General features: G+C 34.2%; 1 protein-coding gene and 3 pseudogenes across 1 annotated transcript; 3 read left to right on the forward strand and 1 right to left on the reverse strand.

Moving 5' to 3' along the window:
* Nucleotides 1–2,797: 2,797 nt before the first annotated feature.
* Nucleotides 2,798–6,678, forward strand: LOC125594641 (annotated as a pseudogene).
* Nucleotides 6,679–8,107: 1,429 nt separating this feature from the next.
* Nucleotides 8,108–8,578, forward strand: LOC111203953 (annotated as a pseudogene).
* A 390-nt stretch (nt 8,579–8,968) lies between these two features.
* LOC106385488 (defensin-like protein 195) lies at nt 8,969–10,367 on the forward strand. The gene is made up of 2 exons (XM_048770760.1): nt 8,969–9,144; nt 9,795–10,367. The coding sequence occupies exons 1-2, from the start codon at nt 9,087–9,089 to the stop codon at nt 10,016–10,018; spliced, it is 282 nt and encodes a 93-aa protein (XP_048626717.1). The 5' UTR covers nt 8,969–9,086; the 3' UTR covers nt 10,019–10,367.
* Nucleotides 10,368–10,776: 409 nt separating this feature from the next.
* On the reverse strand, nt 10,777–11,898 carry LOC125594640 (annotated as a pseudogene).
* Nucleotides 11,899–15,220: the final 3,322 nt, after the last annotated feature.

Here is a 15,220-nt window from a genome sequence, read left to right on the forward strand (position 1 = left end):
TCTATGAAAGTGGGACAAATTATTAATGAAACTAGAGTTGTTTAGTCTAAAACTTAGTTAGCTAGCCCAAGTGGATTAAAAGGAAGCACCACCAGTTACACGACAGTTCCGTGTATTCTAGATGTTTCTTCTAGGTCGTCTAGTGCAATTCTACAGTTTTTATTTTGTCATCTAATTATAGTACATCATAATATATATTCAAACATCTCTAAATAAGTAGGCTGCCAAAGTAAGTTATAGATATTTTACAATCATACGTTATATATTCTCAATAAAAGATGGAAAAGAATTTAAAAGATTAATTACAACAAATAGGGGAACATGCAAAGTCTTGCAAGATACATAGCATAGCTGTATACTATTGAAGGTTGACAAAAAAAAAAAGCTGTATACTATTGAAGATTCCACGCTTGAAGAATCTTGAAAGGTAATTCGAATCTCGAAAGGAGAATCTAATCGGCCGATCGAGATTCTTCGTATAGTACCAAGCTTTCGTCATCTTTATATATGAAGAATATTATAATGTAAAAGGAGAGGAAGTGGGTCATTCGTGACATCAGCAGAACGATAAAATATAATTAGACAAGGATATTATAACGATCAGTGATGGTTTAAGGCTAAATAAATCAATATAAAAATCTCATGCATCTTTTGTTGATCTCCTAAACCTAAAATAAGATTAAGAAAACCGTAATGTACAATTAGGGCTTTAAGACCAACATTAACCCGGATTTTTAGGGTTATTTCTTAGTTTTTAACTAAAAAAAACTAATAACCGATTCTTAAATAAGAGATATAAGAGCCGGTTCTTAGCCGAAAAGTGTAAAAAAAAAAGTGTCAAATCATGAATTAAGAACTCTAAATTAAAAGCTCGGGTTAATCATGTTCTAACAAGTAGGATATAGTGTGTTTTTTATTCCAAAAAAAAAGTCGGATATAATCTATTATTGACTCATCGAAACCGATGGGAGTACCATTTGATGATGACTGTATTATCGGCAATCTGACCATAATCTGTACTTTCGGTCAATACAATGAAAAGAATTACATGTTTGCATACATAAAATATAAGACGATTCTCTTAAAACACACAAAAAGTTATTATAAAATAACATATAAAGAAAAAAATGACTAAAAAAACTTTTAGTAAAAATAAAAAGATTAGTTATCAATAATGAATAGCATATTTAATAAGTAGCACAAAAATAATAGTATATTTAATATAAATAAATATTCTAATTAAAAAAAATAATTAGTCTAAATTTTATATCTAAATCTTAAATCATAAAACTCTAATTCCTAAATTTCATCTCAAAAAATCTAAATACTAATTTTAATCATTTAACCCTAATATTATATGTATTTTGTATCTTTTACGAAATGATATTTTAACCATTCTCTCTTATATTATTTTTAAAACTAAAACATGTGGCGGTAGAAATTATAAAGCAATATTTCATAAATTAATAAACATACACCATAAATTAATAAAAAATTCGGTTTTAAATTGGATTAGTTCAAAATATAACACAAATAGATAGTAATATAAAAATAATATTATTTAGAAAATTATATAAACATACGTCTTTTTAAAATTATAAATTAATAATTTATATGTATATACATTTTATATAAGTACAAGCAAGCCATTATATTTTTTTTGCATATCTACAATGAAATTATTTAATATATTTGATGAAATTTAATAAAATTATATCTAAAATCACATTTAAATTCTGTGTAACATATTTTATATACACCAAATAAATAATAAAACCAATATGAATGTCGAGTTTTAAAAATAAAAAAAATCTAAATTTTTTCTGTAAATTAATAAAATATTATAATCCCAACATTATTAATTTATACAGTTTTTATTTTTGGAACATAAAAATGTGTTAGTGTCATCACGGGATATAAAAAATACTATATTATTATTTATACATAAGATTAATTAAGATATTTATATATTTATCAACAATAGTAGTTGTCGGTTTGTAAAACATATTCTCTGACTGACATATGAAGACACCTGTCCAAGGATTCCCAAATTAAAATATTTATCTAATTTTGGATAATAAATAACAATCCCAGTTCCTTTCACGTCGTCACACGTGGATAACTCTTATCAAAACGCATCGTTCTGTTGCTTACGCAAGCACACAAGCTCTCAAGATACAGAGAGAGAGACCGAATCGATTCCAAAGTCTATTCCTTTCGTTGCAAAGCTTACGAGTATTCCATTAATGTAAGCGGCCATATATCACTCTGCTGATGTAGTAGTATCTTCCTCCAGTGCTTAAAGCGTAAGTCTTTCCCCCCCCACGCAATATCTGTTAATGGAAACAAACCGAACCTTCTACTTTTAGCTTAAAAAGCTCTGTTTTTTTTTTTTTATCTCTCGCCGTAATTTCTCTTCAAGGAAGACCACTCGTGGTAGTGTCGTCTCCCTTTTGAGTTCGAAAACTCAGAACTTTGGTGTCTTACTAAAGTTCAAGTTTGGAGTTTTGCAATTACGTGTTGTTTGCTAACAAATGTGGTGCTGATTTTCGCAATTTTGTGGAATTTTGGGCTTTTTTTTTTTTTTTTTTTTGCTGCGGTGACTTTTGTCCTCTTTGAAAGTTTTCCCCCTTTTTAAGATAAAAAAAAAAAAGTTTGAGGCTTTCTTGCCAGTTTCAAAGTTCTTCTGTGTACTTATTGGGAACAGTTTCTTGAATTGATTTTTGTGACGTCTTCTATGTTGTAGGGTATTGATGGAGGTTTGATTCATTAAAGTTGCTACGTGAGAGCGTTTCAAGAATCCTCCTTTGCTTTGTAAGATTCAATTGAAAGATCCTTTCTTTGAATATTTTGAATAAAGATCAATACTTGTTGTTGTTGTTGTTGTTGTAGAGTCAGCTAATCATCAACGTTATGGAACACCCTTTTGCTTCCAGAGACAAGGTGTTTGGTTATCAAGATATGTCAACAGAAGAGATGGATGGTTTCAGCTTTGGTTCTGGTGTTAGGAATCTGATCTCTGACGATATGTTTAACTCATCTTCCAACTCTGAGCTTATGAATTTCGACTCTTTCTCCACATGGTGCAACAGCCCTTCTTCCGCTACTGATATCTTGTTTGCTCAATATGGTCTGTCGACGACCTCCCAGCCTATGCCCTTTGGCGCTATCACTTCATCAGGTCTTACTCGTTCGTTCCATGATTTGGAAAGCTCTTACTATGGTGAAGAAAGACTGTCCATCCAGGAAACGAGCTCTCAGTTTCATCGCTCGTTCGATGGTGATGAGTTAACTGGCAAACGACGCAGGGTGGCTATTCCTAACTTGATGAACTGTACTATTCCCAGGTCTTTGAGCCACTCGCTAGATGAGAAGATGCTCAAGGCATTAAGCTTGTTTTTAGAGTCCTCAGGTTCAGGAGAGGGCATTTTAGCTCAAGTCTGGACTCCTATTAAGATAGGAGACCAGCACGTGCTCAGTACATGTGATCAGGCCTATTTGCTTGACCCGAGGCTGTCCCAGTACCGTGAAGTCTCGAGGAAATTCACTTTTGCCTCTGAAGCAAATCAGTGTTCTTTCCCGGGTCTTCCTGGCCGTGTCTTCATCTCCGGAGTACCTGAATGGACGTCAAATGTTGTGTATTACAAGACGGATGAGTATCTGCGTATGAAGCATGCAATAGATAATGAAGTCCGTGGCTCCATTGCAATACCTATCCTTGAAGCTTCTGGGACAACTTGTTGTGCTGTCATGGAGCTTGTCACTTCCAAGGAAAGCCTAATTTTGATACGGAGATGGACTCTGTTTGCCGTGCTCTCCAGGTTGATTCACTTTCTCTCTACATATCTCTCTCTCTCTTTTTCAATTCCTTTTTTTTTTCTTTCTCTTTGCTTATATGTATGTTTGCTTATATTAGTTCCAGTTATATTATATACTACCTTTGTTAGGAATTTTGAAGGTCTTTGGAGACATAGATGATTTTTTCTAAGGTTGTCTGCAGTTATTTGATTCTCTCACTGATCAACACTTGATAGCAAGAGTATTAAGAGTAGATTTAATCTGGTTTAGTTCTAGGCTCTTCCAAACATTCTAGGAAAACCATTGAAAATAGATAACTTGTGTCAGTCTTGTCTTAAACAATCTGGATGTTGATGTCTTTTGCAGAAGCAAGTGCATAAAACTACTTTTAAAACTTTATGCAAGTTTGATTTAGGGTCTGACAATCTTTGTTGGCTTAAGAACTGCCCGAGTCTTCTGCCTTTGTCAATGAAAGCTTCCAAGGCAGCTCTCTAGACAGTATGTTGTGGCTGGTTGCAACCTGAGGTTACAAAATACAGTTACTGATTCCCTGTATTAGCAGAGAGATTCATGTTTTCTTTTTCCTTTTTACTTTTCAGGCTGTAAACTTACGGACATCAGCGAGCCCTCGCCCTCAGGTAACATCTGAACCAAACAATAGCTTACTATGTATGTACAATACAACCCATTATTTATCGTCACTTTATGCCTCAATCTAATGGTTTGTCTGCTTTTCAGTTCCTCTCCAGTAATCAAAGAGACGCTTTAGCTGAAATACAAGATGTTCTCCTAGCAGTATGTCACGCACACAGGCTGCCTTTAGCTCTAGCCTGGATTCCTTGTAGTTACGGCAAGGGGGGAAAGAATCAATCAGGTGAAAGTTGTGTTCTTTGCGTAGAGGAAACAGCTTGTTATGTGAATGATACGGAGATGGAAGGCTTTGTGCACGTCTGTTTGGAGCATTGTCTAAGAGCAAAGGAAGGAATCGTCGGCAAAGCTTTCGTATCAAACCAGCCGTTCTTTGCTTCTGATGTAAAGGCTTATGACATCAGTGAGTACCCTCTTGTTCAGCATGCTCGAAAGTACGGTCTAAATGCTGCTGTTGCTATAAAACTGAGGAGCACTTACACTGGTGAAGATGATTACATACTTGAACTGTTCTTGCCTGTAAGTATGAAAGGAAGCTTGGAGCAGCAGCTTCTATTAGACAGCCTTTCGGGTACTATGCAGAGAATTTGTCGAACTCTTAGAACCGTTTCAGATGTAGGGGAAACTAACAAAGAAGTGAGTAAAGCTAAATGTTCAGGAAACTTCCGGACAATGTTATCAGATTCAGAACTTAACTCTACTAGAAATATATTTTCGGATATGTCCTCTGATAAAGATAACAGTAGTGCAGGCTCTCAAGGCACTTATGAGCAGGTATGTGATGCAATTTGGTTCTTCTATAGATATTGTGAACCGAACTTACTAGATTGAGCATTGATTTTTTTCTTAAATTTCTTGATAGGAAATGAGCAAAGCTAGAACACAAGAGAAGAAGAAAAGCACAACAGAGAAAAATGTGAGCTTAAGTGTTCTGCAACAACATTTTTCTGGGAGTCTAAAGGATGCTGCAAAAAGCCTTGGTGGTGAGATTTCCACAGTTTCTCTCAGGATGGATGCGTTTCTATTACCAGACAAACTTTTTCTTACGCTTGAGTTTGTATCTAATCTTGCAGTTTGTCCCACTACGCTAAAACGGATATGCAGACAACATGGGATCATGAGGTGGCCATCTCGTAAGATAAACAAAGTGAACAGGTCGTTAAGGAAAATACAGACGGTGCTTGACTCTGTCCAAGGTGTGGAAGGAGGACTCAAGTTTGACTCAGCGACAGGCGAGTTTGTAGCAGTTTGCCCTTTTATCAAAGAACTTGATACCCAGAAGGATCCTGTTAGAGGTCAGGAAGATGTGGCGGCTCAAGATACTTCGTTTGAGCTCTTGGAAGCTAAATCAGTCGACAATGAAATCAAGTTAGAGGAGGATATCATCACAAACGGTAACAAAATCTCTATACCATAAGGCTTGGATGGAGAGACTATAATCTGAAGCCACTTTCTGGTTGTGCAGGATCATTCGTGGAGGTTAATGCGAGTGGTCAGCAATGGGCTTGGATGGCTGAACAATCTAGCTTCCATTGCAGTGAAGGAATAAAGAACAATGGCAACTTAAGCTCTCAGGCAATCAGATGCAGTGGCAGTATCAACGAACCGAACCAGTCCGTGTCATGCAGCATGTCAGGTTCATCAAATGGATCAGGTGCAGTTATGCTACGAAGCTCATCGACTTCCATGGACGATAGTAACCAAGTTAGAACACAGAAAAGCAACAGCAGCGAGAGTGGATCAACAAAGCTCACTGTAAAAGCTACTTACAGAGAAGACACAATACGTTTCAAGTTCGTGCCGTCGCTTGGGTGTTCTCAGCTGTACAAAGAAGTTGGGAAACGTTTTAAACTGCAAGAGGAGTCGTTTCAACTCAAGTACTTAGACGATGAAGAAGAATGGGTGATGCTGGTTACAGATTCTGATCTCCAAGAGTGCTTGGAGATATTATATGGTATGGGAAAACACACGGTGAAGTTCCTGGTCCGTGATTTGCCTGCGCCTATAGGTAGTTCTGCTGGCAGCAACTGTTACCTAGGAACAGGCTTATAGCATCTACTGCTCAGTTATATATGTTATCCCTTGTGAAAGAATGTTTTTTATTTCTCCATATATTAGTTTACTTATAAGAAAAGGTATGAGGGATAAAGACAGTTTTGGCATAGTGGAGTCGGGATACTGTATATGTTTGTCCTTTTATATAAATCAGAGAATAAGAAGTTTGATGTCTAAGCCAAGCTACTGATGTTGTACTCTTGGAAAATTAGTTTTGGTATAGTTCGGCTCTGTATAACTAAGCAAAACGGTTTGGTTCTGAAGATAAATAGCTTAGAACCAACACCAAGCGTTCAACTACATATGAAAAGACAAACCAAAAGTGAGACACAGAGAAAATGGCAAAGGCAATAAAACCCGTTACCATCTTTGTTGTCTTCTTAGTTATCTCTGGTATAGTGGTAAGTTTATTAACAGAGATTTTGTTAGTAATTAACTTCATATTATCTCTGGTATAGTGGTAAGTATGGTTAGATAATATAAAAAATAAGAAATATATTCCGTTTAATTTTATATTTATAAAATAATTGTTATAGGAGACATTACAAGTATCAATATTTGTATATATAATAACAAATATGCGACATTTAATCCAAATAGCTGAGGCTCACTTGGTTTGATGATTGATCATATGGTTGGCATTGTTATAGCTAGAGGCTAAAACAGTAACTATTAACTTTCATAATTCGCAACTTTTCATAAGCCAAAAGAATAATCCGAACCAAAGAAAATATCTACGTGTTTCAAAAACATTCATTTAACAATCACATGCATGTAGATATGTACTGTTTAGAAAAAAAAGAAGAAGCTATATTACTGTGTCTGACTGCCGTTCGATTGATTCACGTTTAAATCTACCATAAATTTTAATATTTAATATATTAATTGATAAAAATGAAATTTTTAAATGAATCTCTTAGAGCATGATTAAACCAGACTCTTAATTTGAGGTTTTAACTCATGATTTGACACTTTTTTATTTTTATTTTATTTTTTAAAAACTTTTCGGCTAAGAACCGGCTCTTATAACTCTTATTTAAGAACCGGTTCTTAGTTTTTTTAGTTAAAAGCTAAAAAACGGTTCTTAACCGAAGCTAATAACTTCACCCTAAAAACCCTAGTTAATCATGTTCTTAGGTTTGTTTTTTCGAGTCATTCATACCAAAAATTACTTTCCTTTTCTCTCTTCTATTTGTTTTTATTTTTATTTTTTATTTCCTTTTAACTTTTTATTTTTGAAATACCCCTTGAGATAGATACTCTAATAAGCGAGTTCGACCATGCTTGCGACTCAGCATCTGATGTGTCTATCCCACATAATGCCAGCTGCTCTCCGTTGCCAGCCACAAGAATCAAAATATTTCCTCTCTCCGGTCCCCTATAATGATCTGATGGGTCACTTGCCCTCCGAGTCAATCCCAAGTTGACTCAGTCCTCCGAGCCACGCTATTGTTTTGTTTTTTCATGATGGCAGCTAACGTGACTCGTGTTTTAGCATGCCAATTTTTTCATTACAACCTCAAAATAAATAAATAGCATATCATCACGACAAGTGTAGAGTATGAGCATATTTATACGTACGTTAAGTCCAGAGAAAAAAAAGTGAAATAGTGTAAAGCGAGAGAGTAGAGAGAGATAGGGCAATGACAACGAAGTCAGTTTCTTCCCTCGCCATATTTTTCATCCTCTGTCTGGTTATCTTTGGTAAATTAACTAACTCTGAATTTCTCATTTTGTAAAAAAAAAAAACTGATTCATTGGATTCATGGTGCCTCTTGGTGATCGCATGCAATATTTCGTTATACTATATCAATATGTAACGTATATTTTCTTAAGTATCTTTATATGAAATGAGCAGAAGTGCACGAGACAGAAGCGCAGGATAGAAAATGTCTTAAAGAATACGGAGGCGACGTGGGTTTCAGCTTCTGCGCGCCTCGGATATATCCGTTGTTCTGTTATCGGAGATGCCGTCAGAACAAGGGCGGCGCGAAAGGTGGAAAATGCCGTTCAGAGGCCCGGCACTGGTATGAAATGCTTATGCGATTTCTGCAGCAACACGCCAATCAAATTCTAAGCGATCGTTACATACTTTGGCCGTAGACGCAGACGCCTTGTGTTTGAATCTTGTATGTATCATGGTTTGTGTAATAATATCCAAGTAGTAACTTAATTAATAGCATTAAGTGAAATAAATAAAATAAATAAAGAGAACTACGACTTAGTTTTCTGTAATTATACTTTAACATAAGTTAACAGTAAAAAACTCAAGAGTTGTTTGAAATTGAATTGATGTTTTTGGTTTGTTCTGTCAAATGTTTGGTCTCCTATATACGTTTGATATTTCTGAAAAATTAATACATGGGACCTATAGACGATGGTCCGTATTGTATCTACTCTACACAGACCACTCACTATGATATTTCTTATCGGATTCATTTATACGAGTGGTTGCAAGGAAGTTAATGAAAAGCCTAGTGGGTTTGAAGGTCTTTAAAAGATGAATAGCACGACAAGTACTTTAGACGCCACTTAGACAAAAACAGCATAACTTGGAGCGAGAGACATATCTGAATAGAGAGAAAATGGGAAAGACAACAAAGTCAGTGTTCATCATCGCTGTCCTCTTCTTCGTTATCTCCAGTGAGTTTAATCCATGTTTTACTAAGATTTTGAGATTGGATATATAGCTGTACTAGTTGTGCTTGTTACTAATAAAAAGTTTTCTTTACCAAAGAAGGGCAAAGAGTTGGTATAGTGATTAAAACTTTTATCTTTTCTTAATGTATTCATTATTTTTACAAGGTTATCAACTTTAAAAGAAAAAAAAAGATAAAAAATCCAATAACATATATACCACTAGTGAGTTCGTCTAAGCAAATTAAACCTGATTACCTGATAAAAATATAAGAGTCCAAATTTAACATGGTCTGACCTTTGCACTAGGGGATGAAAGGGCCTAGAAACACATAACCTCTTTACTTATATTTAACATGGTCTGATCTCAGTTTCAAAAAAAAAAAAACATGGTCTGATCTTACTTATTCAAAAACAAGTTTTTCCTTTGTTAGTGACAATTAGTTAAATCCACTTCTGAATTTATTGTTTTTTGCGTTTAGTTTTGAATTTTAACATATTGTCTTATGAACAAAAATTGTATCGTACTTTGTAATTAAAATAATTTATGAGAAATCGAAGAAAAATAAATTGTATTAAAACCGTAAATTCCTTTTTTACGTATGTAAAATTATATTTGAAACAATCAAATGGAGACGTAAATGGTATATGAACAGAAGCGGCGGCAGAGATAGAAGTGGGGGAGCCTGGGTGTGCAATAGACTCCCGCGGTGACGTCGATAGACTATGTGTTAAACAACCACCATTATGTGATTGTTATTGTCGTTTGATCAAGCGTGCCGTTGGCGGAGGACGCTGTGTTGGACATATCACCGAGAATCTTGGATGCGTATGTTACATGTGCAACACGACGAACGCAAGCGATAGCTACAAGCTCTAGCTGCAGTTCTAAGCTTCAGTTGTCTGTTATAATGGAATCTGTTTGGGTTGTGTGAGTGTGTCTGTCGTCGTCGACATGTTCATGTGCGATATTAACATGAGCAACAGAATATCTACTAGTGTATATTCAAATACAGTACATTAAAAAAAAACATGAGTTCACTTCAGTTTGCGACTCATTATATAAAATAAAGGTTATGCATTTACATAAGCATAATCTCATTCTGGTATAATTTAAAATGTTTCGGTGTGTGTGTTTGTATGTAGTCGACATGTTCATGTGTGATATTAACATGAGTTCGCTTCATTTTGCGACTCATTACATGAAATAAAGCTTAAATATTTACGTATAAGCATAATCTGATTCTGTTATAATCAGGGGCGGACGCAAGATTGTTTTTGGTATGGGGCACATAACTAGGTTATGGTAACTAATGTTGAGTTTAAATGAGTATTAGACAGTTTAGTACTAGTTATCATGGGAGAAAAATAATTTAGGGTGGGGCACATGCCATTCCCCCTTAACCTCTAGGTCGGCCCCTGGTTATAATTGAATGTGTTTGGCTGGGGGGGAGGGGGGTAGTTTCTGTAGTCATCGACATGTTCATATGTGATATTGAAATGAATTCGCTTCAGTTTGCGATAAGAACACAAAATATCAAATGATTTCATGTGTTGCTGTATTGTGCTTCAACGATACATATATATAAGAGGAGAAACATATCTAGTTTCCTCAACTACTAGTATCTGGATGAGAACTTACAGGCCTGGAATGTAGAGTCTGCGTTTGCCACCAGCTTTTGTTGCTCAAGATTCCTTCATCAAATCCCTTGATTACCTGTTAAGCAGTATCACAAAATTACCTTTTGTCCAGTGTAGATAGAAGCAGTTTAATGATTACCCAACGCGAGACAGATACGGTAGACCATCCCCAGAGAACTGCAATCGGGTCAATGTGGCCAGTTGATTATAGTAGATCCATTCAGCTAATATTATTCCAGGATTGAGAAAGATCACCTAAGCGACAATTCTCCCTGATGGAACCATAGCCACATAGTTAGCAGTAACCTGCAACATTTGAAACGTTTTAACAATATCTCAGCAACAAGGATAACAGTGTTCTTTTTCTTCTAATTTATTTAATTTTAAAAACGTTACACGCCATAACCGAAATCATACAATTCAACAAGTTATAACAAAAACAACTGAATCATGAAAAGAACCAGAAACAGTTGAATCATCATTTTCGGTTGACTTTAGTGGTAGAAGAAGAATACACCTAGCTGCTTCCAACTCTGTTTCTGCATCCGTGATTTCCGTGTCCGCGACCCTTGATTCCTTGAACTATGAATGTATCTCTCTAGACTTTGCAGACGTCTTTCTTTAAAGAATCTTTTTTTCAGAAGGTCTTATAAAATCCATCGAACTCATCAAAGGCCGATGGATATATTTCAACTCTATATTTCCATCTTTCAGTTCCTTACCTGAAAGCCAACCGGTACCGACTTTGATATCTTTATACTGAAGCCCTGACACTGTGGTCATCATTGGAACCTTCATTCAAAAAAGCAGGAGAACGCTCCAAAGGTTGGTACAATAAGGCAGAGTCTGTCCACAATGTCATGAACTCAAAGATTGACAATCCCGACACGCCGAGTAGCAACAGTATTGTGTCTCGACGGCTAGTGAGATTATTGATTTTACAGCTTTTGTTACTTGTTCTGAAGCTATAATGACTCTTGTAGCCATACATCTTGATGTATTTGGATTCTTGATGGTTTGACCATTTTTAGATGTTGAATCTAGATTCATAACAAGAATCAATCTCAGATCCCAAAAGCCAACAGAAGTAAAATATGTATTCCTTAAAATTGTTATCATATCTTATATATTAAAACAGAAGTCACAACTATGATTCATGTGCGATTTTTTTTAAAAAAAAGACCTTATGGACCTATTCCTATAAAGTCATACTACATTTAATCTCTAATTTTATCATTTAAATTTTGGGTCAACCAGAAATTTTCATTGGGCTATCAATAATTGAATTTAAACAATAGAAGATCCATTAGATTTATAGATAGTATGAATTAAAATATATAATTTAATGTTGAAAAACTATACCTCAATATGTTAATTATTTAAATATTTGTCGATGTTAACTTTTAAAATTATAAAGATTTTTTTTTCAAATAACAAAAATCATATTATCTAACAATGATTAATCTTTACTACCTTAAACCAATGAAAACAAATTTTAAACTATATAGTTTATTTTAAAATTAAACAAAAACTAAATGTTTAATTATTTACTCGATAATATAAATCTATGAAGCGAAAATTTAATTTTTTAAAAACTTTCTAAATTTGTGAAATGTTACAATATCTTTGAATATGAAAATAAAATAATATTTTACTAATATTTATATATATAGTTACGATTTTAATAATGAAATAATAATCCGAAAATATATATATAGAAGAAGATAGAAATAGATGTGAAAGTTTGAAACAATCTATTCAATGAAAAAAATACCGTAAACTGATTATGTTTTAAAAATTGATAGACACATATATATTATAATATATATCAATTTAGAATTGAAAATAAAATGTTTATATAAAAATAAATGAAAACAAAAATCTGCGCGGTTGCGCGGACCGAAATCTAGTCTTATCTATTACAATAGAAGTCATGACTTCTTTCATGTGTGGTATTTTAAATGGATATTTCCTAGAAAATTATTTACATTATTTTTTATGTAGTTGCAGCACCAAATCCTAACAATATATTAATTATTCTTTTATTCCACCGAATATAAAATAGACATAATAAACAAATGTAACCAACCATTTTAACAAAATCCTAACGTCTAACATGATCGTCTACGTACATTTGATATATGTAAAGCATACCCATTGTATAGTTGTTTAACATAAAAAAAAACAAGCATACATATATAACCAGAAAATACAAACATATATTAAATATAATTAATTTATTTCTCACAAAATCTAATTATCTATTCTATCAAAATAGAAGTCACAACTTCTCTTCATATGTGATTTTTTTTTTAAATTAGACCACCTTTAAATTTTTTTATTAAATATATTTTAATAAGACTAATAACATATAGAATCTTTGAAATACTTTAATCGTAATATCTTTTGATATCTTTCATTTAAAATATAAATAAATATATATATATATATATATATATATATATTAAGAGTTTCAAAACTAATCTATTGATTTAGGATCCTATTTTTATCTACCATTAACAAGTCATAGTAGGACCACTTAAGAAATTAGTTAATATGATATATTTGATTATTTACATTAATAATAAACCAACTATAAATTTGATTTTTTTTAATTATAAAACAATATGCTGAGAAAGAATCTAATAAAAATTACTTAAGAATTTAAATATTTTTATAAAATAACATATTAATTAATTTTGTAATTAGTAATATAATATTATTATAAATCAATGTTAACTAAATTTTATTATAAAACAATAAAATTAAAATTATCTACTATATTTTTTATAAATTCTATAATTATATTATGTATTATATAAAAATAGAAGTGCTATATGAATTAAATATGACAAAATTATATTAAATAGTTAAATTAATAAATTTTAGTTTTTATAAATTGTTTCATTTAAATAAATTATTAGTTTTTTTTTTTTTGACAGCAAGACATTCACAGACTCATATTGACTCTGTAAACCAAATCGGCAACTCCACATCCATATGAACGACGAAAGACAGTTGTTTCCTAGCACTACGTGCCAAGCTATCCGCCCTTTGGTTCCCCGTTCGGGGAACATGGATGATGTCTGAGTTGAAGAAGCTTCTTCGTAAAAGCTTGATATCTTCCAGATAGGTTTCAAATGCTGGCCATTCTTCTGGTTCCGAAACCATCTTCACCAATTGAGAACAATCTGTTGCAAACGTAACCTGAAACTGTCTTAGATTCTTCATACATTCCATTGCCCAAATCAATGCCTCCACCTCCGAATGAAGAGGTGACAGACACGCTCTTACATTCCTTGCTCCTAATAAACCATCAAAACCTGGTAAGGTACTATACCATCCTTGTCCCGAAAATAGTTCATTCTCTTTCCACGAACCATCTATAAAACACCAGCGTCCTGTAGTTTCTAATGTAGGTCGGGCCTGTACTTGCCTCTCCCTTCGTTGATCAGTGTTAACCTGTGCTTCAGCCCAAAGTGTCGATTCCAGTTCTGCTAATCTAAGTGTTTCCCTTGGATCAATATCCAGATTACTAAACACTTTATTGTTCCGACCTTTCCATATATACCATAATATCCATGCAAATTGGTGGCCATCCATCTTTGGAGTAACTCGCCAAAAGAGATGATCCATGTTACCAAAAAACGAACAAGTTGGAAAAAAATTCGGACTCGATGGTATTTTATATAGTGCCCACACTTGACGTGCTGGAGGACATTCAAAAAACACATGATTAATTGATTCCTCCGGGTCTCCGCATCGAGCACAACAAATTTCCCTTGTATTCCTCTCCCCCGCAGATTCTTCATTACCGCTATACAACCTGAAACGAGTTGCCATAAAAAGTGCTTCAACTTCGGTGGGCACCGCACTTCCCAGCAGAAAGCTTTTAACGGATCCACTGTGGGTCCATAAAATTATGGTGGTTTTTCCTTATCAGGATATACCCGTTCCACCTGATACCCTGATTTGACCGAATATTTCCCATTATTAGTGAAATGTCATCCATTCCTATCATCCATCTGATGTCTACTTAATGGAATACTTTCAATAATTTGTGCATCATGAGGATCCACCAAAGCCCTGATTTCCTCAAGATTCCAAGTTCGGGATTCCAAATTAATGAGGGAATCCACTGTGAGATCCGGGTAACTGTTGTGAAGATTTTTGTTTGCTGGTCTCGGGCGAGTGGCTGGGATCCAAGGATCATTCCATACGGAAATAGATGAACCTGTTCCCACCCTTTTAATTAGTCCTTTACAAACCAGAGATCTAGCAGAGATCATACTTCGCCAGCCATATGACGGGGAGTAAGATCGGATCGGTTCAAGGGGTGAAGCATTCCTATAGTACCGTCCTTTAAGACTCTAGAGAAAGAGTGTTTGGTTTCTCAATCAGCCTCCACAGTTGCTTTCCAAGCATCGCCGTGTAAAAATCC

The sequence above is a fragment of the Brassica napus genome (assembly GCF_020379485.1).
Source record: "Brassica napus cultivar Da-Ae chromosome C3 unlocalized genomic scaffold, Da-Ae chrC03_Random_14, whole genome shotgun sequence".
Classification (NCBI taxonomy): Eukaryota; Viridiplantae; Streptophyta; class Magnoliopsida; order Brassicales; family Brassicaceae; genus Brassica; species Brassica napus.